This window comes from Acipenser ruthenus, chromosome 10, assembly GCF_902713425.1.
Source record: "Acipenser ruthenus chromosome 10, fAciRut3.2 maternal haplotype, whole genome shotgun sequence".
Classification (NCBI taxonomy): Eukaryota; Metazoa; Chordata; class Actinopteri; order Acipenseriformes; family Acipenseridae; genus Acipenser; species Acipenser ruthenus.
In genome coordinates this window covers 11530164-11556096 of record NC_081198.1, presented here as the reverse complement: position 1 = coordinate 11556096, position 25933 = coordinate 11530164, and the positions used below count along the sequence as shown (strand labels likewise).

General features: G+C 35.3%; 1 protein-coding gene across 1 annotated transcript; it reads left to right on the top strand.

The window, feature by feature from the left end:
- The first annotated feature begins 659 nt into the window (after window positions 1–659).
- Window positions 660–25889, top strand: LOC117409820 (kinesin-associated protein 3). Its single transcript, XM_034016118.3, has 20 exons — window positions 660–853; window positions 1905–2036; window positions 2223–2377; window positions 2566–2624; window positions 2706–2847; window positions 3705–3804; window positions 4738–4862; window positions 6528–6626; window positions 6810–6988; window positions 8840–9002; window positions 14914–15014; window positions 17196–17304; window positions 17480–17592; window positions 17968–18133; window positions 18251–18376; window positions 19320–19418; window positions 19704–19789; window positions 21238–21427; window positions 21764–21863; window positions 24798–25889. Exons 1-20 carry the CDS (start codon window positions 822–824, stop codon window positions 24904–24906), a joined length of 2385 nt encoding a protein of 794 aa, XP_033872009.2. The 5' UTR covers window positions 660–821; the 3' UTR covers window positions 24907–25889.
- Window positions 25890–25933: the final 44 nt, after the last annotated feature.

Below are 25933 nucleotides of genomic sequence, written 5' to 3'. Positions count from 1 at the left end.
AGAAATGAAAAATGTCTAATTTAAAAGCTAATAATATCCCTCAAGGAACCTTGCTGTGATTCTACTATCAAAAACATAACCGGTATACTGAATATGCTGAACCTATGTGTTTATGTGTGTGAGTATGCATGTGAAAATATAGCTTAGTTAACTTGTCTTATAAATCTGTGAGAATGTAATATATTTATTACTTTTATTTATTTTTTACATCCTGTTATGATTGGGGGGGGGGGGGGGGGGGGGGGGGGTATTATATATAATTTGAAGAAGTCCAGATTCAAACTTAACTTTACTTAGTGGAGAATGAGTTAAAAGAGGCCAGATTTAATTATGTCCACTAAGCTAAATTATTTTATCTGAAATTACATTTGTAAAATTGAAGCAAATTATGTCAGGAGTAGTGACCTTAATGTGGGTGTCTGTCTCAAGATTTTGTGTTCTGAAACCAGCAGAGATATTATTAATATTGTTATTTATTTATTTATTTATTTATTTATTTATTTATTATTTTTATTGCGCCTGTTTCGTTTAGTTCTGGGACATTTCGTAATATTGATTTCCTCAAATAAAAAATGCCTGAAAATGTCCTCCTCCCCATGAGATGGCGCTAACACAGAAAAGGACACGTAATACCATTGTGTTCAGACTGTATATACAGGAGTGGTCTCTGCAGTGCATGCTGGGACTCTCCCTAGCAACAAAAAACAGCTGAATTTCAAATCAGTACCAAAATAACAATATTATTTTTATTGTTTTGCTAAAATAAATAAAATAAATAAATAAAGCTTAATCCCGGATACTGTTTGGGAATCTGGAGCACAATGCAGGTAGAAGATGCGCGGTATCTGAAAAGGTAAACAATTACATTGATTTTGTTCACTGTTATTTCTGCAAAGCGACTGTTGCGATTGAATAGTGTGACTGGCCATTGCTAATAGTTTAACTGATGAATCAATGTCATATGTGTATATTGGGACCTGTTTAATACATATTTAGTACAGGAATAGCAGATTATTCGAAACGTTCAACTGTCATTCATTCATTCATTCATTGGTTGATTATTCTGATTATACAAACATTAGTATTTGCATGACGTACTGTCTGTAGTCTGCAATAATCCATATCAGTGTTGTGTGGTTGGGTGAGGACTGTTTTTATTTAAAAATAAAATAACGTATTTATCAATCGTTTAGCACTATGAGATTTATTAACGGTATACTACGTGTCTATGCCTTTGTATCCCCTTTTGATTTAAAAAAAATATATATGTAATTAATAATACTGTAATTTACAGTATTCATTTTATGTTTATTATTATCAGATATTCTTACCATTCAAATGCTTAACCTGAACACCTGATCGATAAAAATAAATAAATAAATAAATACTGTTTAATGCGGTGACCGAGATGTCATACAGCACTGGTGATGTTTGAGCACAGTGATGTCATACCTTGTATGTTGCATGAACACATACGTTTTTCTTTTGAACTCCTATCATTTGGGGATTTAAAAACAAAAATCAGTGTTATCATTGATGGGTTATTTACTGGGATTCAGAATAACAGTCAATATGTGCCCATCCCTGACTTGCACCAATATATTTTCTGATACCCACCCCTGCAAGGTGTGGGCATCACAATGCAGTGGCTGGATTCTCTTTGGATTGTCAACTACTTTTTATACCTCTTTGCATGCGACTAGGTGTCTTGAATGAAACATGTTTAACTAGTGAAAGAAAAACACTTTGCATAGTTTTAAAGCCTTTAAGTCTATGTATGTCATGGTATACAGATTGCAATATGTTATACTATTAATATAACCCATTCAAGTGTCTTGCAAAGTATGACAACAAATAGTGATGTGAAAAGTATGTGACACATTTGTTGTATCCCTTTTTTTCAGAAAAGTGAAGGGAGGGAACATAGATGTCCACCCAACTGAAAAGGCCCTTGTTGTTCACTATGAGGTGGAAGCAACTATTCTTGGGGAGATGGGGGACCCCATGCTGGGGGAAAGAAAGGAGTGTCAGAAAGTGTAAGGGGAAATATTTATAAGCATAAACTAAATAGATTACACACACATTTACTATTACTGGATGCACATATATGTTCATATGCAATACACTGCATTTTTACCATTTCAGCTAATATATCATATTAGTGGCAAACAAAAATTATAAGCTTTAAATTATTTAATTTTTTTTGTAATATTCCCTCCTAGCATACGCCTCAAGAGCTTGAATGCCAACACTGACATTGCATCCCTTTCACGGAAGGTAGTGGAGGAGTGTAAGCTGATCCACACATCTAAACTGGCTGAGGTGGAGCAGCTGCTGTTCTACCTGCAAAACCGAAGGGACACTCCCACTGGGAGAGGTGGGTGTGAGGATCAGAGCTGATGTCACATCAGTATTTTGGTAACAATCACTGTTGCTTTTATGCAAGCGTACAAAAGCTTTTTGTCAGGGTAGCAAAAGATGATCAAGCTGTTTTTTTTTTTTTAAATAACCTGCATTTGAACTACCAGTAGCCATTATCATATTTAAATAAATTAATGTTTGCAGAAAAGAAAGAGAAGAAGCTGAGCAAACCAAAGGACCCGCCTCCCTTCGAGGGGATGGAGGTAAGGAGCCATGGTGCTGATACGAACATTTCCAACTGAAACGTATTTTGTTCTCTGTTGATTATGGCCCTGTTATTTCAGATTGATGAGGTGGCCAACATTAATGACATGGATGATTACATTGAGTTGCTGTATGAAGAAATTCCTGATAAAGTCAGAGGTTCTGCACTAATCCTACAGCTGGCTCGCAACCCTGACAACCTGGAAGAATTGCTGCAAAATGGTAAGACACTTTCAGTGTACTTATGTCTTAAATCAACCATGATAAGAAAATATTAAAAGGTAAAAGTAGTGAATTTATTTGAATGCGGATTGGCAGTCTAAACCTATGCATGCTAGTCTGTTTATATTCTTGTGATTCTGTGCCACCTGCCTATAAAACTAAGTTCTTCTGTTAGAGGCTTCTTTCTATTTTCTCTCCTTTATACACCCACTGACGACATTTATAGAGTAAGTAGGAGGGTTCCAAAAAATATAGCATCATACGCCCCCACGTGTTGCTAAAGATGTTTAAATAACGTACCTGTGTTTTTTCTTTTCATTGTTAACATGCACACATTTTTTTACGAAATGGCTGCTCTAGTGCACTACGGTTTGAGATCTGTCGTCTAAATTACTGCAGGAAAAGTGCTCTGTCTTTTCTTTTCCCTACCACATCTTTATTGCTGTGATACCTGTTTGACAATGTGGGCAATACTGCTTACACTATCAGTGCACTAGAGCAGACATTTTGAAAACAGCTTTGAATCAGACTTTACAATTATGTGTAAAAAGTTGTCAGGATATTAACAATGAAAATAACAATTACAGCTACATTATTTAAACAGTTGTGGCGACACATGGTGACGTGTAACACTATATTTTTCAGAACCCCGCTACTTAGTCTTTAACACCAGGTAAAAATGTCCTTTGTTGAAAATCAGGCCAGACTATTTTTTAAACTAAGCATTGCCCCTCCAGGAATGCTTCACTATGCTTTTATTTTGACAATGCATGTTTTATACTTACTGGTACTAAACATGCTTCTTCCAAAGCAGTTTCCAATTTGCATCTCGTCCTTTTGTATTTGTTGTTGCTCAGAGACTGCACTAGGTGCTCTGGCAAGAGTCCTAAGGGAAGACTGGAAGCAGAGTGTGGAGCTTGCTACCAACATCATCTATGTATTCTTTTGCTTCTCTAGGTAAGCTTGCTAGTTAATCTAAAATATAGCTGGTACAGCTGTTTACAGAAACACAACTCAACTTTATTTCTCCCAGAGAGAATGTTGCATTTAAAATTCCAAATTTTAAAAGTGTTTTTGTTATTCCTACAAATTATAAAATTATTTTTTACAAAATTTCTTGGAGTCACCTGATCACACTGCACCACCTCCTCTCTAGTCCTATGGTTAAGACATGTTTCCAGTGGTATACAATTTAGCAGATATTTAGTTATAATGATTTAAATGCATCTCTATACAATGCATAACCATATAGAAATACAAACTATTTGCTTGCATTAACAGTGCTTTTTATTCTGAAATATAAGGCAGATGTACAGTATAAATTTCCAATCCCATCCAACAGCATTGCTTCCTTTTGTTGGCATTGTTCTCTTAACATATTTTTAACACAATTAAAATTCTATTAGAGATTTAGTCCATTTTCAAATGATCAATGCAGAGGCTCTAGACACTGGACATAGACGCTAAAGAAGTTTTAAAAAAGTAATTTAAATGATATATGGTCAAACAATATACATAGCTACAGTTAAATATTAAATTGTCTTTATTTTAGTATAAAATGATATTAATGTGGAAGGAATGCAGATCTTAATTTGATTATATTCAGTGAGTTTGTTAATTTTTGGAACATATGGAATTTATAAATTCTATTAGTAAAATACTTTTTGAATCTGACTGGTTAAAGTGAAGTCTATTCACTCTATAGAGTTTTAGTACTTTTAAATGTAATGTGCTACATTACATATCGAACAGTTGTATCTAGATAAATGCATTGCATTATAAGTTCACCACACAGTTTAACATTTTTTTATTTTAATTTTATGACAAATATAAGCGTTACAAAATGCATTCATAATGGTTTCAAAGGATATCTTTTTTTATTTTTTTCAGCTTTTCACAATTCCATGGGCTGATCACTCACTATAAAATTGGTGCTCTATGTATGAACATCATTGACCACGAGCTGAAGAGACACGACTTGTGGCAGGAAGAGCTGCTTAAAAAGAAGAAAGCTGATATCCTTTCAGGGGGCTGGATTGTTGAGTTAAGTCCAGATCATACAATATATGGATGACTGGGTTCCTTTGGGTAATTTCAGATACAGCTAGCTATAATCATAACTAGGGCTTCTGTTTTATGTTTTTTTCTGTCATAATATGTGTAGTAACTCGACAGTACTTGCACACTTAAGGTGTACCTTCTTTCCTTTGCTGTCTTCCTCAACGAAATCATTCTTCTGAGGTTTTTGTGTATCTAGGCATTATTTACATTTCGCCACAAATTGCAATTCTGTTTTAAATCCTCCCTATTTCACTGTAATATAGTTTTAAATCCAGCGTCTCCATTCCTGTAATCTCGTTTTAAATCTCGCAAGTGGAGATTAAAGTATTCAGATTGAATCAATGATAGATACAAGTCAGGAAGGAGGGACATTGCCCAACTGCATTGGGAAAGGATTTTTTGGGGTGTTTTATCAGTTAAAACCGAAAAAATCAGAAGCCCTAATCATAACTAATAAACAGCACAAATCAGGGTTAAGTAAACTTCTTCAGCAGGGAGAAAATATGCAATAATCCTCAATTTATTTGAATTCTCGTTTTATTTGTTTATTTATATCCCCGCCCTTTACAAATTATCGTAATTGAACATTTTTAGTTTTGTATATTGTTTCATTTTTCACTATGAACAATGTTAACCTTCCGTGAAAGACTTTATAGTGCTGTGTTTTACAAGCGCAGAACCCTGCAGCCGATCCCACACATTTCAAAAGTGAGATGATGCAGGGATCAATTTTTACAAGCAAATCTTGGTAAAAGTAAGCAGTAACCCAAACACGGCACCTTGTGATTGGAGGAGATTGACACTTAGCTGTTAATTTTTTTTCCATCAATGAGAAATAAACATGTGTAAATTATTTTTTCTTGGGTCTTAGTGGTGCAGTTTGTTTTGAAAAATCTCAGTCTACATAAGTAGCGCAGCTATGTGTAAATATTAACTTTAGATGTTTCAATGGTAAGTGTCTATTGATAATTAAAAAAAAAAAAGTACAACCAAATAAAATGGTTTAAAAGAAGATCTATGGGGGCTCCCGCATTACTGGATGCGCCCTGTAGCTTGGAGATCGCCGGTTCGAATCCAAGCTATGCCACTGCCGACCGTGGACTGGATTTCCCAGGGGGCGGTGTACAATTGGCCAAGTACTGCCTGGGTGGGGTAGGGGTTAGGTTGGCTGGGGAGTCCTTGGCTCACCGCACACCAGCGACTCTTGTGGCTGGCCGGGCACTTGCAGGACGGCCTGTACGCAATTCAGAACTGTGTGGTCCTCCAAAGCTGTAAGTTCTGAATATGGCTGCACGTCGGGCTTGCAGTGCCGAGTTAGTTTGGGGGTTGCAGCGGTGAGCCAGGTTGAATAATAATTGGACATTCCAAAAATTGGGAGAAAATTGGAAAATTAGTAAAAATAATTGTTAAAAAAAAAAGATCTATTGCAATATCACTTGAGTTAGAATGTATAGGTGAACTTTGGTGCTACCTGATTGGATAAGACTTGTTATATGTACAGCAATCAAGCATCAGGAGAAATCGTAGTTACCCCAAGATGATATTTATAGGGCAATAGAAAGAAAAACTGGTGTTTGTCGAATGAGCTTGGTTAATACCTTGACTTAAGTTTTTTTTACTCGAAGATGATCCTGAAAACCAGACCTTGAAGAAAGACTATGAAAAAACATACAAGAAGTACCAGGGACTTGTGGTCAAACAGGAACAGTTATTAAGAGGTATTAAACTGTTACTGTTAAACATTCAGCATCCTAGATCAAACACATTTTTGCATGCGTTACAGTGAATTTCTAGCTTGCGTTGCAATATTACATGTGTCTTTTACTGTCTTGTTTTTGGTAATGACACTTTATCTTGTACTTCACAAAACCCTAATATCTAGTTCATATCACATTTTTTAGTTGCCCTCTACTTGTTGTTGAACTTGGCTGAAGACACACGCACAGAGCTGAAGATGAGAAACAAGAATATTGTCCATATGCTGGTAAAAACTTTGAATAGAGACAACTTTGAACTCCTCATCCTTGTGGTGTCCTTCCTTAAGAAACTCAGCATTTTTATGGAAAACAAGAATGATATGGTAAGTGTTTTTCAGTCTGTGATGTTAGAACACATGCACAAAAAAAGGATTCTCTACTAATAATGTGTAACTGATTTAAAAGATAACTTATTTTAAAACAACAGTGGACAGATACCACAAGCAAATAGAAAACATGTATACAATGACAAAATAATTTCTTCTTGTATATTTTACTTATGTTTAATTAATTGTCAAAGCCATAGAAAAATTTAATAATAAAAAGAGTGTGCCCCACCCCTGTACCATACATAGGTTAAATCACCAGCAATGTCTGTGATCATTTCTAAACCTTTATCTTGTTTTTTCACCTGGAACCAATCACTGTTTCAGTAACGCTTTCATTCATCAAGGGAAAATTAAGAGCATTTGTTTTATCTTTTAACTTCCACTTTCTGTATCTTTGTTTTAGATAAAAAGACTTGGTGCTCCTCTGCAAAAACACTTCAACATGTTCTTGTGTAAAACCATATGTACGGCAAAGCTGCACACTAATTTAGAGCCAGATTAAGTACAAAGAAATATTCTTAGTACTTAAAATGAGTGGAGTACCAAATGTGCCACTGCCAAAAAAAAGCCTGTTGAGACTTTGTAATTAAATGCAGTGAGTTACTGTATATTGTTCCTAAACTGTGAATGTTATATTCCATGAGCTGTGAAAGTGACAACCTGTGTGGAAATATGGATTACATAATCTTTCTTATTCTAAAATGAAACACTAGACTTATTTATTTTCTCTTTTGTTCTACTGTTGGTTGTAATTGTAACTTTTGAAAAAATGACACATTGTTAAAATTGGTTGGAAATTGCTTGTAGATTAAAATGTGTTAATGATTTGGCTGTAAGGTGTGCCTTCCGTTAAAATGTCATCATTTAATCTTGATCACGTTTTATTGTAAGAAGACATGGAGATGCAAACTTTTTGCCTTATAGGGTAATGCAGTCAGGCTGGCATTGATTAGAAAAAAAAACACTAATTGAACATATTTTTTAATTAAGGACAGAACTTCCCAATATTTTTCTCATTACTGTGACCTCAAAACAAAATAAAGCAGAGTGTTAACAAGTTAGGGTGTTAAAGTTAGTAAAATAGACAATAATTTAGATGGGCAGATGGTTGGAGTTTTTTTGTTGACACCATTAAAAGTCTCTCACATTGGTATAAGTGGAATATGATAACATAGTAATATTACCCTTGGCTTTGATATAGCATTATCAGATTATAGCCATCCTAGTTTTTACTCACAGTTCTAACTGTATGGAATTCTTTTTGACATTGATTTATTAATTCTTCTGAGACTCTAATTATGTCACTGTTCTTTCTCCAACAATCCCTCCAATAAAGCCTATTTCAGGGATTTTCTCTTATCCCTTATTGGACCAGGAAATACTTTTGTGGAAAGCATAACTCCATTGCACCACTGTATGTAAACATGCTTTGTGAAACATTCATCAATGCCAAACTGGCCTATGGATTACATAATTACTGCTATACCTCGGAAGCTTCCATGTTTTAATAGTTTGAAATAGTTTAAAGTTTTTGTTTACAGTTTTTGTAACTCAGTGTAGGTATTGAGTGTCATATCCACATTTTTTAATGTATGCCTGCTATGCTGTTGACTTCCAGAACATCCATGGAATTGACACTTCATTACACAGGTCTAATGTTGCCAAGAGCCACTGTACCAGTAAAGTGTACGATGAAACAGAAGCGATATACATAAAGTCAGGATGCGCTCGTCAGAAACTTCTTGCATGTGCCATGGTAACATGAACCACAATGTCCTGTATGTTGTACAAAGAACAGGAAGAAAATTGTATTTTTGTTATTTTTTTTCCCATTTCCATTCACAGGCAGAAATGGATATTATTGAGAAACTGGCCAAACTGGTTCCATGTGAACACGAGGATCTGCTGAACATCACCCTGCGTCTCCTTCTCAATCTCTCCTTTGACACTGGGCTTCGCAACAAGATGGTCCAAGTGGGGCTGCTACCAAAACTCACCGCACTCATAGGTAAACGTGAGCACACCAGTACATGGCTGTTTGGATTTAACCAAAACATCAGACTACCTTCTGCTTAAGGTCATGTCATTTTGATCTGGATAAGATTTTATTTTAATAAATCTATTCTATAATAAAATATACATGTTTCTCCCTAGCATAAAAATGACAAAAAAGGTCTAAAAATAAAAGTTTATTTAGATGTATGGCATTACACTATCGTGAATGCTCAGCCTTTGCTGCTATCGTAGATTTACTGAGTTAACGAAGAGTACAACATTTTATTAAGGAACTCGGTAGTAAAACCCAGAGAGGAGCTCTGTCTCTGTAAATACTGTACCTCAAAGTCAATTTAAAAAGTCATGATTGTGCTGCAAACCTTTTTTGTTGGTATTTTTACTTGTGACTTGATAACCTGCAAATATTTTGTCATTGCTAGATTTCCTGTTTAAATCGCTAATCTTTCATCAGCCTTTCAGGAGCAATGCCTGTTATAATTATACAAACATCTTAAACCACTTTAGAACTTTTAAACAGCCCTACTACTGTTAGATCTATAAATCTATTCTATTAAAACCATCAAGCAAAATGGAAAGGTTTTAATAAAATAGGATGTAAAGTGAAGTGCTAGTTCTGTGTTCGTATCTGGATACTTGTTTGCATGTGGACTCCATATTTATAGCTATATGAAGTATATCTCTTATTTAGATGTTTGCTTTTTAGATGTTTAACTGGGTAGAGATTGAGGATATATATATATATATATATATATATATATATATATACACACACACAGGTATATAATATATATATATATATATATATATACACACACAGGTATATAATATATATATATATATATATATATATATATATCTATACGAAACAATAAAAAAAGACAATTAACTCACTAATTATGGAGTTAATTACAATAGTTAATTGGTCAATTAAATAGTAACCGGATGGTTTAATATATCAAGCCTTACATTATATTTTTGAGTTAATATAAGTGTGAATACAAGAGTTAGTATACAATCCTTGTATCCTCTCTTTTTACCATGAGTGTCTGTTATTATTTTCAGGCAACAGAAAAGTAAAATTTGTATATAACTTATTATAATCATGTATAATTATTTGTTCCAAACGGTCGTAATTATGAAACCTATATTATTTTTCAGCACTGTTACAATGTTGTGTTTTTATTTATCAAAATTGAAACTGGTTAAATGTGTTTTTTTACGCTTAATGGAAAAGAGTTGTCTCGACTGGCTGAGATCAGCTGTCCTTGCTTTCTGTGCTGTCAGTTCTAATCTGTTCCACACTAGCCGTTAATGACATTCAGCTGCAAGATTGTCTGTCTCTGTCTACGTCAGGGCTTCTCAAACTCGGTCCTGGGGACCCCCTGTGTCTGCAGGTTTTCATTCCAACCAAACTCTCAATCACTTAACTAGACCCTTAATTGAACTGATCATTTGCTTAATTAGACCTTTTTACTTGTTTTCAGCTCTTAAACAGTTGTAGATTTCAAGTTAGCCGTAACATTTTATAAGTAACTTGAACTGCAGAACTGAATTACAAAAGGGGTATTCAAAACTCTTCACCACTAGGGGTCACCACCATTATTATTATTATTATTATTATTATTATTATTATTATTATTATTTATTTCTTAGCAGACGTCCTTATCCAGGGCGACTTACAATTGTTACAAAATATCACATTATTTTTACATAAAATTACCCATTTATACAGTTGGGTTTTTACTGGAGCAATCTAGGTAAAGTACCTTGCTCAAGGGTACAGCAGCAGTGTCCCCCACCTGGGATTGAACCCACGACCCTCCGGTCAAGAGTCCAGAGCCCTAACCACTACTCCACACTGCTGCCCATGCATACTGGAGTCTGTTTGAAAAGGTTGTTCTCTCAACAGCAGATGCAGTTACAGCATACAGCATGAGTGTGACTATAGGCCAGTGTCCGGCTGCATAAAACGCCTTCAGTGAAATCTCCCCCTTAGTTTTCCCCTTAAATGTTCTCTAAGTTTAAGTGTGTTGCATAAAACAGCTTCATGGAAATCTCTTAATTGTACTTAAGTGTTTCCCTTAAGTTAGTTAACCGTTGCACAAAACGACTTAAGGGGAAAAGTAAGTGAAAATACTTAACTGTCATAAAGTAAACAACAGTTCATAAACCCATGTTATGTATTGCATGTTAACTGATTAAAAAAACACTGTTTTAAGACAATTAATAAAATGGTAATAAATGTTACTGAAGTTTTAAATTAACAAATAAACATCATCCATTGCTTCACTGAAACACATTATTGCTCAGGTTCATTTGGGGTGCCAATTGACAGTTTCCCACTTGTAATTTGTTTATTTTTCATTTAGAATGATAGATTGTAGATTTTAAATAACGTTTTTCAATTTCAAGTTTTTCTATTTCTAATTTTATTTTCTGCCTCTCTAAGATTAAAACTTCCTTTTGAAGATTAGTCATTTCTTCTCTTGATGTTTTCAGTTCTGCTTTGTCCCCATCTTTGGCTCTTTCCTGATTTCCCTGTAACATTAATAAATGACTGGTAACATACAGTGTAACAATGTCGGCTTGCCAAATGCACCTTTAAAAAAGTAAATAGTATGGGATTAAATTAATATAGTTTGTTAGCAAACTACTGGACACTCAAATTAACTACCCTATACCATTGCCTTACAGTATTGTCTGTTTATGTATTTATTACACTTGTAATATACTGTACATGCTTCCATTGTACATTAGTTCTCACAATAGTACCTCGTTGCTACCTTCATTAAATGGTATCTCACTTTCCATACCACCAGAAATCCCAATTAAAAAGACAAAGTTCTTATATTACGAACATAGCTGCTATACAAAAGATGTAAGTTAACTATATCGAATTAACTACTGTATTCAAGCACATCTTTTACAAACTTGCTTAAGTGTTTTAATTACTATAAAAACGTATACTCAAAAAAACACATTTGGTTGGTTTCATAACATCTTAAGTGAGATTGTAATTCCGCTAAATACAAGATACTGCTCTCACTTTTTTTTGTGAACACAGCCATACAAATAGTGTTTAAACAAATGTGTTTTGTGTACATTTTTTGTAGACTTACCTGTTTTTGTGATGCCTTTCTGAAATCAGAAAACTTTTTTGCAGCAACTGACATATTTTCGTATTATTTTTTTATCTTGTGAATGCTGTGATTTACCGTAAAATTTCTTGCATTCACACATTCAGCTATTTCTGCCCATTTCTTCTACTTCATGGCAGTTGTAAAATTCGGACACAGTTTGCCTGTTAATATTTGCTTTCTTTTATTATATTCCTCCAAAAGTATTATATTTTCTTCCTCTGTCCAGTTTGGGTTTCTTTTTTTTTTTTTATCAGCCATACTGTTTTTACTTAACTGCCCAAACGTTGCCATGGAGGCAGGATTTACGAGTACAGTAAGCTACTTGCCTATTGGTTGAAATCTTTAAAGATTCCAGGCACACTTGTTTTCCCTTAGCCAAGGAGAGTGGTTAAGTTTTTCCCTTTGCTAAGTGAAAAAATACACTTAAGTGTCACATTTCTGTGAACTACTTAAGATGTTTTGTGCAACCGGGCACAGGGCTTTTGAATTGCTGGAAGAGCAAAATAAAGCTTCTCAAACGTATGCATAAAGGGCTTAAAATCACGGGGGGTATGGATTAAACTAAATATTCAATTATTACAGGATGCTAGACATGTATTTATTCACTTTGATTTTAGTTAGCAGAGTTCAAAAGGAAAGGGTTCTGTGTTTGCTATCCATATAATTTATTGTAAATGTATCAATGATTCTATTAGTCCATTGATAATACTCATTATCTCCAAATCTGCTTTAGTTATAACATGGTGGCACTTTGTCATGTGACCAGCACACTTGCTATGTCATGCTCTACTGCTGTACTGTTCTGTTACATTTGAGTCTTTTTGTTATAGTACTTTTTGTTACAGTACTTTTCTGTTCATCTTGCAGTTTGCTGTAGCAATAATTGGTTTATACCCCAACCTTGATGTTACATTTTTTTTTAGTGTATTTACTGCCATTCAAACTTTTTGGTCTAAGCCACAGAGACTTAATATGCCTGGTCTACATCCCAGTTGTATTAGAAAACTATTTGGTTAACCCTTCTTGAGAGATGATATCTATTTATCAACATCACATGCCAGAATCCTAAATTTCGTGCTTCCCAGATAACACGAAAGGGGTTACCTGACAGGTATTCAGTGTTTTATCAACCTTCAGCAAATTAAATTATTGGGGCACAGATATTTATGTTGCATCTAATTGAGTTATTCAATATTTTATCATCAGAAAGTATCTCATTTATATAATTGCATATTCTACATTCCATATCGCACGTTCATGTTTTATATCCTTTTATATTTATAATTAAGAAAGCATTTCCTAACAGATTCCAAGAATGAAAACACCATGTGGTCATCTGCCTGCATTTTACAGTTGCCATGTTTTTTTTTTTTTTCAGCCTACAGAAACCTACAAAATACATATACATTATAGTGACAGATATAGATGATATAGTAAACATATCTTGATAACATGTAACCTTTTTAATTTTTGTAGTTGGTAGTCCATTAAATCTAGAAAGGTAAACTCTTGCCAAATGACGATGTATAATGAATATTTAACAATTTATTTATTTATTTATTTATTTATTTATTTATTGTTTCTGGCTACAGTAGTATTTTAAAACTTTAGTAGGCCCCTCTTCAACTCATAAAGAATCTTCCATTTACCTACCGATGAAGTGAGGTAATAATAAGGGTCAGATGTGGCAATCGCTCTAATGAGAAGCACATGTCCCTTCCATCAGGGTGTGGTAAAGACTGGTCAGGATTGCTTGAAGTTATTAATGGCAGTAAAATTTATGCTTCCTCCTGTTTTCCCAATTAAACGAAGAAGCTTTTTTCCTGAGGTTCTTCTACCAACATATGGTTTCAATAGACTGTGTGATAATACAGCCTGGAGCGTCTCAATCATTTTCTAGTACAGACTTCTTTCAAAATGAATTGTTAAGTAATAGGTCAGTATGTGGGCTTGATTTTACATCCCTAGGGAAACTGTAATTAATGTGCAGATTTATTAGATTTTTGGTTTTTCAGTTTTTGCCTTATTTTACTATGTTTGCTGCAGTCCTTTGACCAAAATCATTTATCAAATGTGATAGAACTGCCATTTAAATATGTTTCTCGATGGAGTGTCCATATATTTTTTTTTTTATTCATTTTTAAGACAAAAAAAAATCATTTTTGGTCAAATGTTATTAAATTGTTCTTTTTAAAATGCATGTTTGTAATTATTTGAAGTAGGGGGTTTAACAAACATTTTTAGCTGATGCATCCTGTTATAAAAAACTGTGTGTCTGTTTGTGTGTAGTGTTCTCATGATCTACGTATTTTACAGTTTAGATATTTTTACTTTCCCTTTTATGATCCCAAAACCATTGTCAAGAAAATACAGCTGTGGGATGCTATTTTTATTTCAACTGCTGCGAATAGACAGTCTGTAGTTTGCTGATAATATAAACCACATATAGTGCATGCATAGGGTAAAAGTGAGATCCGATTATAGTACTGGCCTGTTTTAAAATGTGGATCCTATTAGCCTAAAAAATAAAAACAAGTGTAGGCTGTCTGTTAAGACTTTCTATTAAACCATTAATGTCCATTGAAATTTTAATGGTAGTATAATTAGGAGCAAAATTATTTCTAATGAAATCATTCATTATTGTGGGTTTTTTTGAATATAAATAGAACAACTTTAAATCAAGCCCCATTTAGAAATAGAACGGTTAATAATTCAATATTCTTAATAGTAAGAGTGAATTATTTTCAATTTTTCCTCCAACAGAAAATGAAAACCACAAGCAGATATCGATGTGTATTCTCTATCACATCAGTATGGATGATCGATTTAAATCCATGTTTGCATACACAGATTGCATTCCACAGGTAAGAAGATTTAATAGTAGTTTCAAAACAATTCATTCATCCAATTCTTGCAGTGTTTTAGACACAGTAACTTTTGTTCACCATCTTTTGTTATCGGTAACATTACACTGATAAATTCAGATCACACCAGTGTAGGGATCATTCAGTAGGAATACTCATGGGTGCTTGGAGAAAACAAAACACACCAAACTTTCCAAAAAAAAAAGGTTACGTAGTTTTGGCTACAAACTGTCACCTTGAGCTACTTTTGTTCTAATTAAACTAGCGAGCTTTTTCTTGACTAATTGTGACATAATTTCCAATGCAGTAAATGCTTAAATACCCCAGTCACCTTCAGGTCATGAAATGATCCAGTGACCAATTAATTATCTTTGCACATTGTGAATATATTTTAAACGTAATTCATTAACGATAGGGAGACATTTTTAACCCTCTACAGCTAACAAGTTATATATTAATATCTGGAGTTCTGGATTGTGGACATCAAATTAGATTCACACAATATTCTTAAGCAACAAACCCTTAAATGTACAGTATTTAATCAAAAAGAAAGACATGCTACAAATGTGTGGATTACAACAATGTGACAGTAGTTGTTAGATGTCGATCAACTCTCCTTTTTAACCCTTTTTAATCATTTTCCATACTGCCACAACCAGCTAATGATATTTGAAACCCCACTCATTGCCTCTGATTGGCACCAATTAGGATTCTAGGGTTAAGAGAATTTGTCTGGTAGCCATTTCAAAGAAATAACAGTGTTCATTGTTTGGATCTTTAAAATGCTTGTTTTGTTTAATTAGGTGAAAATGCCACACATTTTCACCTAATTAAGCTTTTTGTAGTTATTAACCCAGCCAATGAAAGTGTATGGTTCAATAGTGATGTCATAGTGATATTTAATTCCAGCTTGACCACAAAACAGCAAGTTGGCCCTTCATGGCTCTCCATATATTTCTAGAGCTTTTTCGGTGCAAGTATGTCTTTGATCTGCAGTCCTCAACTTTGAAAGAATGCTGCTAAACTCTGCTCCCTAACAGCACCTTTTGCTCAGGTCCACTTATCTGCAGGAGCTTGTGGAGCAGAGCAGCAGATCAAACAGCAGAGTTGGGGAGTAGCTGGTCAGGGGGACAAATTCCTCAACAACAGAAAGGTCCTGCTGTAATCATTCAAAGATGTTAGAGTGGTAGAGAGGTGTGCGTAGGGTGGGAGTAGAGGGGGTTGGCCTCTTGTCGCTGGTAAATAAAGTAAAGTCAGGTGCCAGAGAGTCTAGACGCAGTGATTTCAGTTCTGGGACTGTGGTATCTGATACTCAATATGGGACTTGTCTGATTGCACACTGCTGCCTCTTCACTCCCGTTCAGCCCTTTAATGCTTTCCTGTTTAATGTTAAATCAGCAAATGATGACAACGGCTGTTATTTGGAGTCGATCCGTTTTTATATTTCCTACTTGATTTCCTGATTGCTTTACATTTTACCATGGTTAACTGCTGGGGTTTACCATTCCAGTAGATCTGCTATTTACAAATATTGGCTACAGGATCTGGTTTCAAATCGCAGGCTTCAAGTAGAATGTACAAATTAGTAGCAGCCATTAAATAAAAAGTAAATATGTGGTTTAATAACTTTTACTAGAGGGCCTATTTTAATAATCTGACGGTGGCAGATCTTGATACTGCCACCTTAAAATGTATGTCCTATTTTGTTCTGTTGTAATATTAATAAGTGGGTCAAATAGTAATCCATAGGGGAAAACATCAGCATGCCCACCACTCTTTACATCAGTAAAATTGACCCCAATGCTGTAAAATGCAACTCCTTGTTGAAAATATAATGCAGGATAAATGCACTTTTTCCTGAAAGTTAACTGAGAAAATGACTTTTTTTCTGTGTGCCTGATTCTCATCCTAATTGAAAATGAAAGCTGTATAAATTGCTGTCAGATTCACTCACGCTCACCCATATTGGTTTTTCGTTTCTGACACTAAAGCTGTTCTGTTTGTCAATGAACCACAGTTAGCTCATTATCATGTCAATGTGTTCTCATTTAGCTCTCTACTCTTGGTTTGCCTCTGCTCTGTTGCCAATTCTGGTAAAGAGGTGACCTTACAGAGTCATGGCTCTTACATCTTCATCTCAATAAATGTGAATAAATACTAAACTTTTTGTTTTCTTGGCAGTTGATGAAGATGTTATTTGAATGTTCAGAGGAGCGAATGGACCTGGAACTCATTTCATTTTGCATTAACCTGGCTGCTAACAAAAGGAATGCACAATTAATCAGTGAAGGTAACCACAGACTATTACAACGTAATCACTTCTGTTATAGTCTGATATTTATTATATTCTCCTTACTTAATAGTAAAATATTTGTAATTTTTGTTAAAAGCTAATACACAGACATTAGGTATGCATGCATATTGCAGAGGATGAATCCCAATAAATCCATTCTCCTCTTCTCTAGGTAACGGGTTGAAGATGCTAATGAAACGAGCATTGAAGTTTAAGGATCCACTTTTGATGAAAATGATTAGAAATATTTCTCAGCACGATGGCCCTACTAAAAACATATTTATTGTAAGTATCTTATTTTAAGTGCAGGGGCTGTTTCCCACAATCGACCACCATAAAACACACTTCTGCTTTACAGCTTCACCTGCTGGGACATTTCGTTTGCTGTTTGCCGGGGGCTTATGCATCTAATAGACAGAACAGGGAAAATTAGGTATTACAAGTTTCTCCATTTCAGTCCACTAAATAAATCACTGTTTCAGTGAGGGACAAGAATGTCCCAGACAGGTAAAACTTAAAAGAAAGTCAAGTAGACAAACATTTCTGATTATTCCTTCATCAATATGGTTGGTTTAATATATGATGTCTAGATTAATAAAACAAACAAGCATATAAATCCAGTTTGTGACGGATTGCCTTTTGAAACGTCTTTCCTTTCAGGACTATGTGGGAGATCTGGCAGCCCAGATTGGTCCCGATGAGGAGGAGGAATTTGTGATCGAGTGCTTGGGGACGCTGGCCAACCTGACAATCCCAGACCTGGACTGGGAACTTGTACTGAAGGAGTACAACCTGGTTCCCTACCTGAAGGACAGACTCAAACCAGGTACAACATCATTATGAAAAACAACACTAACAGGAAAGCAGAGCTTCATGATGACTGAGGTGTGGACTTTATGGCATAAGGTTGTACTTATGTGAACTTGTGTTTTGAACCAATCAGGTTCTGCAGAGGATGACCTGATGTTGGAGGTGGTGATAATGCTGGGGACAGTGTCGATGGATGACTCCTGTGCTGCCATGTTAGCCAAGTCTGGAATTATTCCAGCACTCATTGAACTACTGAATGGTAAGTGTATAGAACATTGCAGGGGCGGCAGGGGGCAGGAGGGGGGGCGGCAGGGGGCAGGGGGGGGGCGGCAGGGGGCAGGGGGGGGGCGCAGGGGGCAGGAGGCAGGGGCGGCAGGGGGCAGAGGGGGGAGGGGGAAGGCAAGGGCAAGGGCAAAGAAGTAGCTTTTCTTCAGCCAGGACCAGCATGGTTAAATAACAACAAAAGGTCTTTAAATGCTTAGCAAAGACATTCGCAGGAATGTCTTTAAAAGGAACAGGGTTTCAAATCAATGTTCTCTTATGTTAGAATGAAGAAAAATAACAATAATTAGACATGCAACTTTTTCTTGTCCCCTAGATATTTTCTTCTTATTAATTTTGCTGAAGGTTACTTTTTGAAAATAATTGCATACATGAGCATAACTTAAAGTTAAGTACTGAGAAGCCTGTTGGGGCGCAGTAATACCCTTTCTGAAATTTTACAAGAGTTTTCTTGGCATGTGTTTCACGTGTAAACAGCTACAGAAGAACAGCGGGGTACCAATATGGATCAGATTTGCAGTTTCAGTCCGTGTGACCTTTCAGCTAATGTAATGGCTAGTGGCACAGTTCTTGAACATAATAGGAAGCAAATTAATGTTTAAGCAAATTTGATATAAAACAGCTGTCACTGCTGCTTATTTTCTAACAGTTTCAGGAATGTGCAAAAACGATCATAGGTTCATAGGTGAATAATCCTAATTGGCAAAATTGTCCAAACAGAACCATTTTCTGATACCTTTCCCTCTGTCACAAATATTTCAGTTGTCATCCTGCTAAAATGCACTGTTAAATGAAATACCAGCCTCTTTAAATCCGTTTTATATTTTAACATCTATAACTTAACAGCCTTTTTAACACTTTATTGCATTATAGGACAAGTTATGTCACAAACGAGAAAGAAAATTGCTTTTTTTTTGTAGCCCAGCAGGAGGATGATGAATTTGTTTGCCAGATTGTCTATGTTTTCTACCAGATGGTTTTTCATCAAGCTACCAGAGATGTCATCATCAAAGATACCCGTATCCTTTTAAAATACATATATTGATGAATTTTTCCTCAGGAGCCCATGTACTGATTGGTTTCAAAAAGCACAAAGAGAGATCTGGACTGGAACCTGCTCAAGGTCCAGTCCAGATCTCAAGGTCAAGGTCCAAACTACTGAATTGAATTACAGTGTGTGCAAAGATAAACGTATTACATAGCTAAAACATTTGAATATTGTAACATGATGGATTGCAGCACTTGAATGGATCTCCTATATGTCTGACTGTGGCTTGTTTACTTCTTTAACTCCCATGTCTCAGAAGCTCCAGCCTATCTCATTGATTTGATGCATGACAAGAATGCAGAGATCAGAAAAGTCTGTGATAACACACTGGACATCATTGCGGTAAGGAAGGAACGTCAGAGTATTTTCTTAAAAGTAGGAAAACCTTTGAGTATTACTAGTTCCAAAAGTTCTTTAGAACTGGGTTGTATTTCCAAGCCAATGGGGCAGGGGTATTCTTCTCATGATGTCTACGTGTGAAGTTTGTAATCTAAGGAGATGAAAGTTTGAAAGGTAATACAAATGAATTGCTTCCAAGATATATGAATTCCTGGCTGTCTATTTTTAATTGAATTAGAAATCTGATTATGCTGTAACCACATAAGTGATAGGGGATCCTGTTTGTATCAGCTGCAGCAGAACTGAACAAACTTCTGGTTGTCTGTTATCCTACACTGTGTAAGCCATATGCAAGGCATGATTACAAACAGCAAAACTGGAAAGTGCACTTGGGCGTAGGCAGACTATGACAGATTTGTTTGCTTGTGGGCTTTTTTTATGTTGCAGGGAACTTTTTGTGGTTTGTATGTAAACTGAGGGTTTGTGACTTACATATAATAAAGATCCATATAATATGACTTGAAAAGAACCCAGCTTTGATCAAATTGCTTTAAGAACTTTCCCAGCTTTACTTTTTACTTTAAACATGTTTTTTTTTTTTTTAAAGAGATAGAACCATGAAACATAATTCCTCAGTTTAAACCTATTTATTAAAATCAGTTCCATAGTTAAACACTGATATTGAATACATAACAAGTGAAGGCACTGAAACTACTCTCTTTCTTTCTTTCTTTCTTTCTTTCTTTCTTTCTTTCTTTTAATTGTATTCATTTATTTATTAATTTATTTTTTCTTTCTGCTATACATTGATAAAAACTGTCATTACCACAGTTTTCAGCCATAGCTTTCAGTTTCTGTCATTGCTCTTGGGCCCTGCTCTCTGTCTCAATGATTAATCAGCTGCACAACATTCACAACACAGGGCAACTGAAAGAAAGGCTTTCTCTGCAATTTGCCGGACAGAAAGGAAAACAACACTTATTTCCCCAGCCAAGCACAACATAGCAAATCTGATTAATTCATATTTTTATTACCAGTTGTGTTGCATCTGAAGCACAGCAGTGCCCAGTATCAGTCCTGAAGGCCCAGTATTGATTTCCCTCACTGCAGTGATCACCCAGTGAGAAGGGCTTGGCTCTGACAGACTGTGGAGCTCTCCCTAGCTCTTCATATTGACCTGAAGTCTGAAAGCAAACATTTTCACTTTGAAGCAACCAAACCGCTGCTTATTTCTTGTGTCAACCACAGATCTTGCAACTGACTAGCTGTTGTCGTTGGCAAAGCATGTCAAACTACAACTGAGGTACAAGAATAATAATGTGGTGGGGGATTCCACAAATTCACATAACAAGGTGATTTTATAGGCAATGTGTTTCAGCAAAAGGCTAGGAACCTGAAGGTCTTGGCTTCAAATCAAAATTCAGGAGCTTGTATTGTGGTTCCTGCTTTAGGAGTATGATGAGGAGTGGGCAAAGAAGATCCAGAGTGAGAAGTTCCGCTGGCACAACTCCCAGTGGCTGGAGATGGTAGAGAACCGGCAAATGGATGAGGGTGAACCCTACATGTATGGAGATGATGGCATCGAGCCATATATCCACGAGGGAGATATACTGGAGAGACCTGACCTCTTCTACAGTGCAGGTAAGACCATGGAGCTGAGAAGGATGTGTTGTACAGTATCTGTTTGGTTATCTTTAGATAAATAGTTTCTGTAGTACAGTGCTTGCTCACCCCTCCTTCAATCGGGCAAAAAATATTTACCCTGAAATAAGGTGTCATTGTTGTATAACACATTATAGTTACTGGAGACAACTCTTCCAGGTTTATACAAGCCATATTAATGACTGTATAGGCTTTAGGTCTTTATCTTATTTATCAAAATATAATTCTTTCCAACACTATTGAAGGCCTTAATACTGTGTATTAAGAAAGTAAGAAAATACTAATTAACTACATTAACCTTTTGTTTTGTTTAAGATGGAATGATTCCTTCTGATGGAGCAATAAGCCCTGATTTCTTTAATGACTTCCACGTACAGAATGGAGACATGGTTGGACATCATCTCTTCACTGGCAGGTAATGTTACATGTAAGGTATATAAACCACTGCACAGTCTAACCAATAACTGGTGCTATACATGGTGCTTTAGGAAGTTTTTTAGAATGGATATTTTTTGTTTTTTTAATTACCATTCACTTGGTAATTATAAACACATGGTTTAGGTTGGATTTATCTGAGGGCTTTCCTCCTTATGTCAATTTAAGATAACTGTATTGGCAGCACTTTGTACATTGTAGCTATTTTGGGACAGTGGTCTGTATTTTATTGTTTTAAGTTCAGTAATGCTTCAGAGGGGTCTGCAATGTCTCAGGGTCCATAGCAAATGCTTCAAATTCCAGTTACTGCTTGGAATTAAGGTCAGTTTCTATGTTTTAAAATTCTAAAGAGTGGTCTATAAGCTTTAGGCTTTTTTTAAAAAAATTTTTGTCAGCTTTGAAAGTGCATTTCACATTTTGACATTTTGGCTTAAGTTGCAGTGTTAGAAAGTTTGCATTCGTTTGTTTAAAAAAAAAAATCATAGTGCAATCAGTTTAAACAAAAAACCTGCTGTTGATTTAGCACAATAAATATGTGGTGTATGTAACCTGAGAAGTGACAGGACATGGAGATCAAAGACCCAGGCCAGAGAACAAGTAAAACCATGGACTGTTTCCTGTTCAAAAACTCACTTAAGCACAGTAAAACAAAGTTCCTTCACGGTTTATGAGCTGTCACCCCAACTCCACTGGGCTGCTCAGGCTAGGTTCAACACTGGATCTCTTTGTTTTGTTGCCTTTTGGTCTCTGTTGATCTTACACTGATTTGCAGAGTACGATGTAGAACTTACAGAATGATAAATCGCTGGAGAATCATGTATTTTTCATGAAGTTTATAATTTTTTTTTTTAATATACCCCTTTTGAATCAGACATAGTACTCATCCTTAAAAAGTGCAATAAAAGCATTACAGTATGTACTGTAGATTTAAGGCCACCATAGTTTTCTAATAATGACAACATAGAAAATGACTTGCCACTGAATTAGATCAAAGTTTTTTGGGGTTTTTTACAGTGAAGTTCATGGGAGTGAAAGCTTTGTTTTTTGTTTTTTGTTGGGTTTTTTTGCATGATGATGATCTTTTTTTTCACCTTCATTTGGACGGCCTGGGTTCTTATTAGAATGGCGTGGTTTCACTTCTGTTGTCCAATTCCCAGGGAGACACGAGCCAATTGGAAAGTTCAGCTGTCATATTTGAGAGGGTCAGAGATCACACAAGCAGCATGTGTAATCCAGAGGGTTTTAAATACAAGAGCCTTAAGTTGAAAACAAAATTTGTTTTGACAGCGCTGGCAGGTCAATAGGAAAAAAAAATATTTTTGCCCAGAGAACTGCGTGTTTGAAAAGGAGGGATATAACTGATTGCTGGAAGTATTTTCAGTTTAAAACAACAAATAATTATGTAGGGGTAAAGAAAAGCTCTCATATTTTAAGGTGTTTGGCTCCAACTGAAGATTTGTGTATAGTGTTACCAATAAATCAACTGTGCCCCAAAAGATAACAGCCCACACTTGCACTCTCAGCAACTTATAATGAGAATGGATGATGGAAAACAAGCATTTTTCTGTTTTGTTTCATGGATCCCTCATGAATACAAGCTGGCTGTCGTGGTATAGATGTTACGGTTCATGTGTGAAATTGGTAAATGTGTAGATTAACCAGCTCACCAATCTATCTATAAAATAACTAGTCTATGTGTAGATTTACTGGTCAATGTATAAAATAACTAAGGGGATGGTAGTTAATGCTACAGCATTTGAGGTGAATTCGGAAATAAAGTAATGTCCGGGAGCTTAATAGCAAAAAGAAAAATTCTGTAAGATCTGTTACGTACTTGGGTAAATTAACAAATTTTATTATTTATTTTTCTAAACTCTATTTAAATAAAATTGGTAATAAAATTTTCCAAGTTTAATTTTCTATCAAAATTTACAACGTTAGGTATGGTAATAATGCCATCTCTTCAGTGAAACTCATGCCTCTACTAACTGTGATTTAGTTTTAAGTTGAACTCATTTTGAAAATAGCACAACCAAAGTGCACGCAGGTTTTGCATTTCAGTGAGAATCATACTTAGTATGCTATGTTATTGTGAATTGCTGTCAGACATCTCCTTAGCTATTTTATACATTGACCACTGAGTTGGTAAATCTATGCATATACCGGTTATTTTATAGATAGATCGGTGAGCTGGTTAATCTACACATTTACCGGTTAATCTATAGATTTACCGATTTTACATCATAACATATATACATTTATAAAATAAAATAAAAAATAATGAAAAAACTGGACAGAAGTAACTTTAGCACCATCATTTAAGATATGTTAAGGTTTGAACCCATGTTCTACCCAAAAACAAAAAGCATGTAAGTAACACATTTATTTTAGTTAGTTTGAAAGCCAACATTAAAAAAATATAATAAGAGCAGCAGATCGGTCAGTGTAAAATATAAACAACAATGTGTAATGATTATGTCTTAAAAGTTACATTTTCTAACAGTCTAGCAAGAAAAAAGTTATGTATGAAAAAAGTGCATACTTCTAGCACCATCTAGTGGTTCAGTAGTGATAGCCACAAGACAACATAACCAGAGCAGAATTGCATGATCCTTACATTCTTGCCTACATTGATTTTGTTGTTCTGACACTAGAGGACTGCACTGTACATGTATGTTTTATAACTTGGTGCCGACGGGGCAGCTGCTTTTATAAGGCATTTTTTCCCCCTCTTACTGTCCATGCATTGTATTTCAGTGGCAATGTGAATAGTCAACAGTCATATAAACCATTGCAGTTGTAGTGTGATGACCTGTGATTTTGGTTATTATCCATATTCAGTGTTTTTATAAAACATGTTTAATATATCAGCACTGCTGTAAATGGGGAAATAAATAAAGTTTTCTTTTTTCAGTATGGGGATGGATGGAAATGTTCAGCCAGCTGGTGTTCCTGGGCGCCCCACCACAGCCTACGGCTATCGCCCTGATGAGCCATTCTACTATGGATATGGGAGCAGATAAACAAAACCGTTTTCACAGCACTGATAAGAATAGCCTGATCTCAGACACCTACATCCCTGACTCAAAGCAATTTAGCATTTCTTATTTACAACACTATATTTAGCTTTCCTGTTCTTATGGCTTGGACTGAGGATTGTGTTATTAGGTTAATTGTTTACATGCATATTTTAACATCTGAACAACATGTAAAGAGAGTATTTAGCCGTGACAGTGTTTTAGAACGACAGGCTCCATGAATTTACAAGTTTTCTAGACTGAACCTACATTCCTATCTGTATTGGACCTTTGCAGATCATTTGGAGAAGGTGTTTTATTTATATTTATTTCTCATCTATTATCATCATCTGTATATTTGTATACCATTGAAATGTTCATGGATTTGGATGCATATTTGACAAATGTGCAGCAACATCATTGTCGTCCCTGCAGCAAATTTTGAAATCTATGTTAAGTGGAAAGTGTTGTTACATAGAAAACCCCACCAAATTCAAGTAATCCAAGGATGGGAGCAGTGTTGCACGATGCTTTCTCTTACAGTATGTTGCAGTCTTGCACTAGAGGATATACAGTACATGTATGTTCTGGTATAAACTGATTATTTGTAGACAGGAACACTTTTATTGGTGTGGCCTGGATGTGATACAGCTGGATATGAGTTTTATAACTTGGCGCAGAAGGCAGTACATGTACCGTACAGTTTCAGATTGGAAATTGGCAGCTACTTTTATTTGTCGTATTTGTTTTTTGTTTTTGTTTATCAGAAAACATATGCTGTTTTGTTTTTGAGATTGTGTTATTTTGTGTACTGGTTTTAACCATTTGTTATCTTTTTTTTTGTGGTTTGTAAGCTGAAAATTGTGAACCAAACAGATCTGAACAACATGTTTGTGTCCTCGTGCCTGAAGTTTGTATGATACTGTACTGAAAACTCTATTTGTGAAATACGACGATTCACCATCCTTTGGTAAAGTTTTCATAAAGTGGCTGTGCAATTCAATGTATTAATATTTTGGTACTACAAGATAAC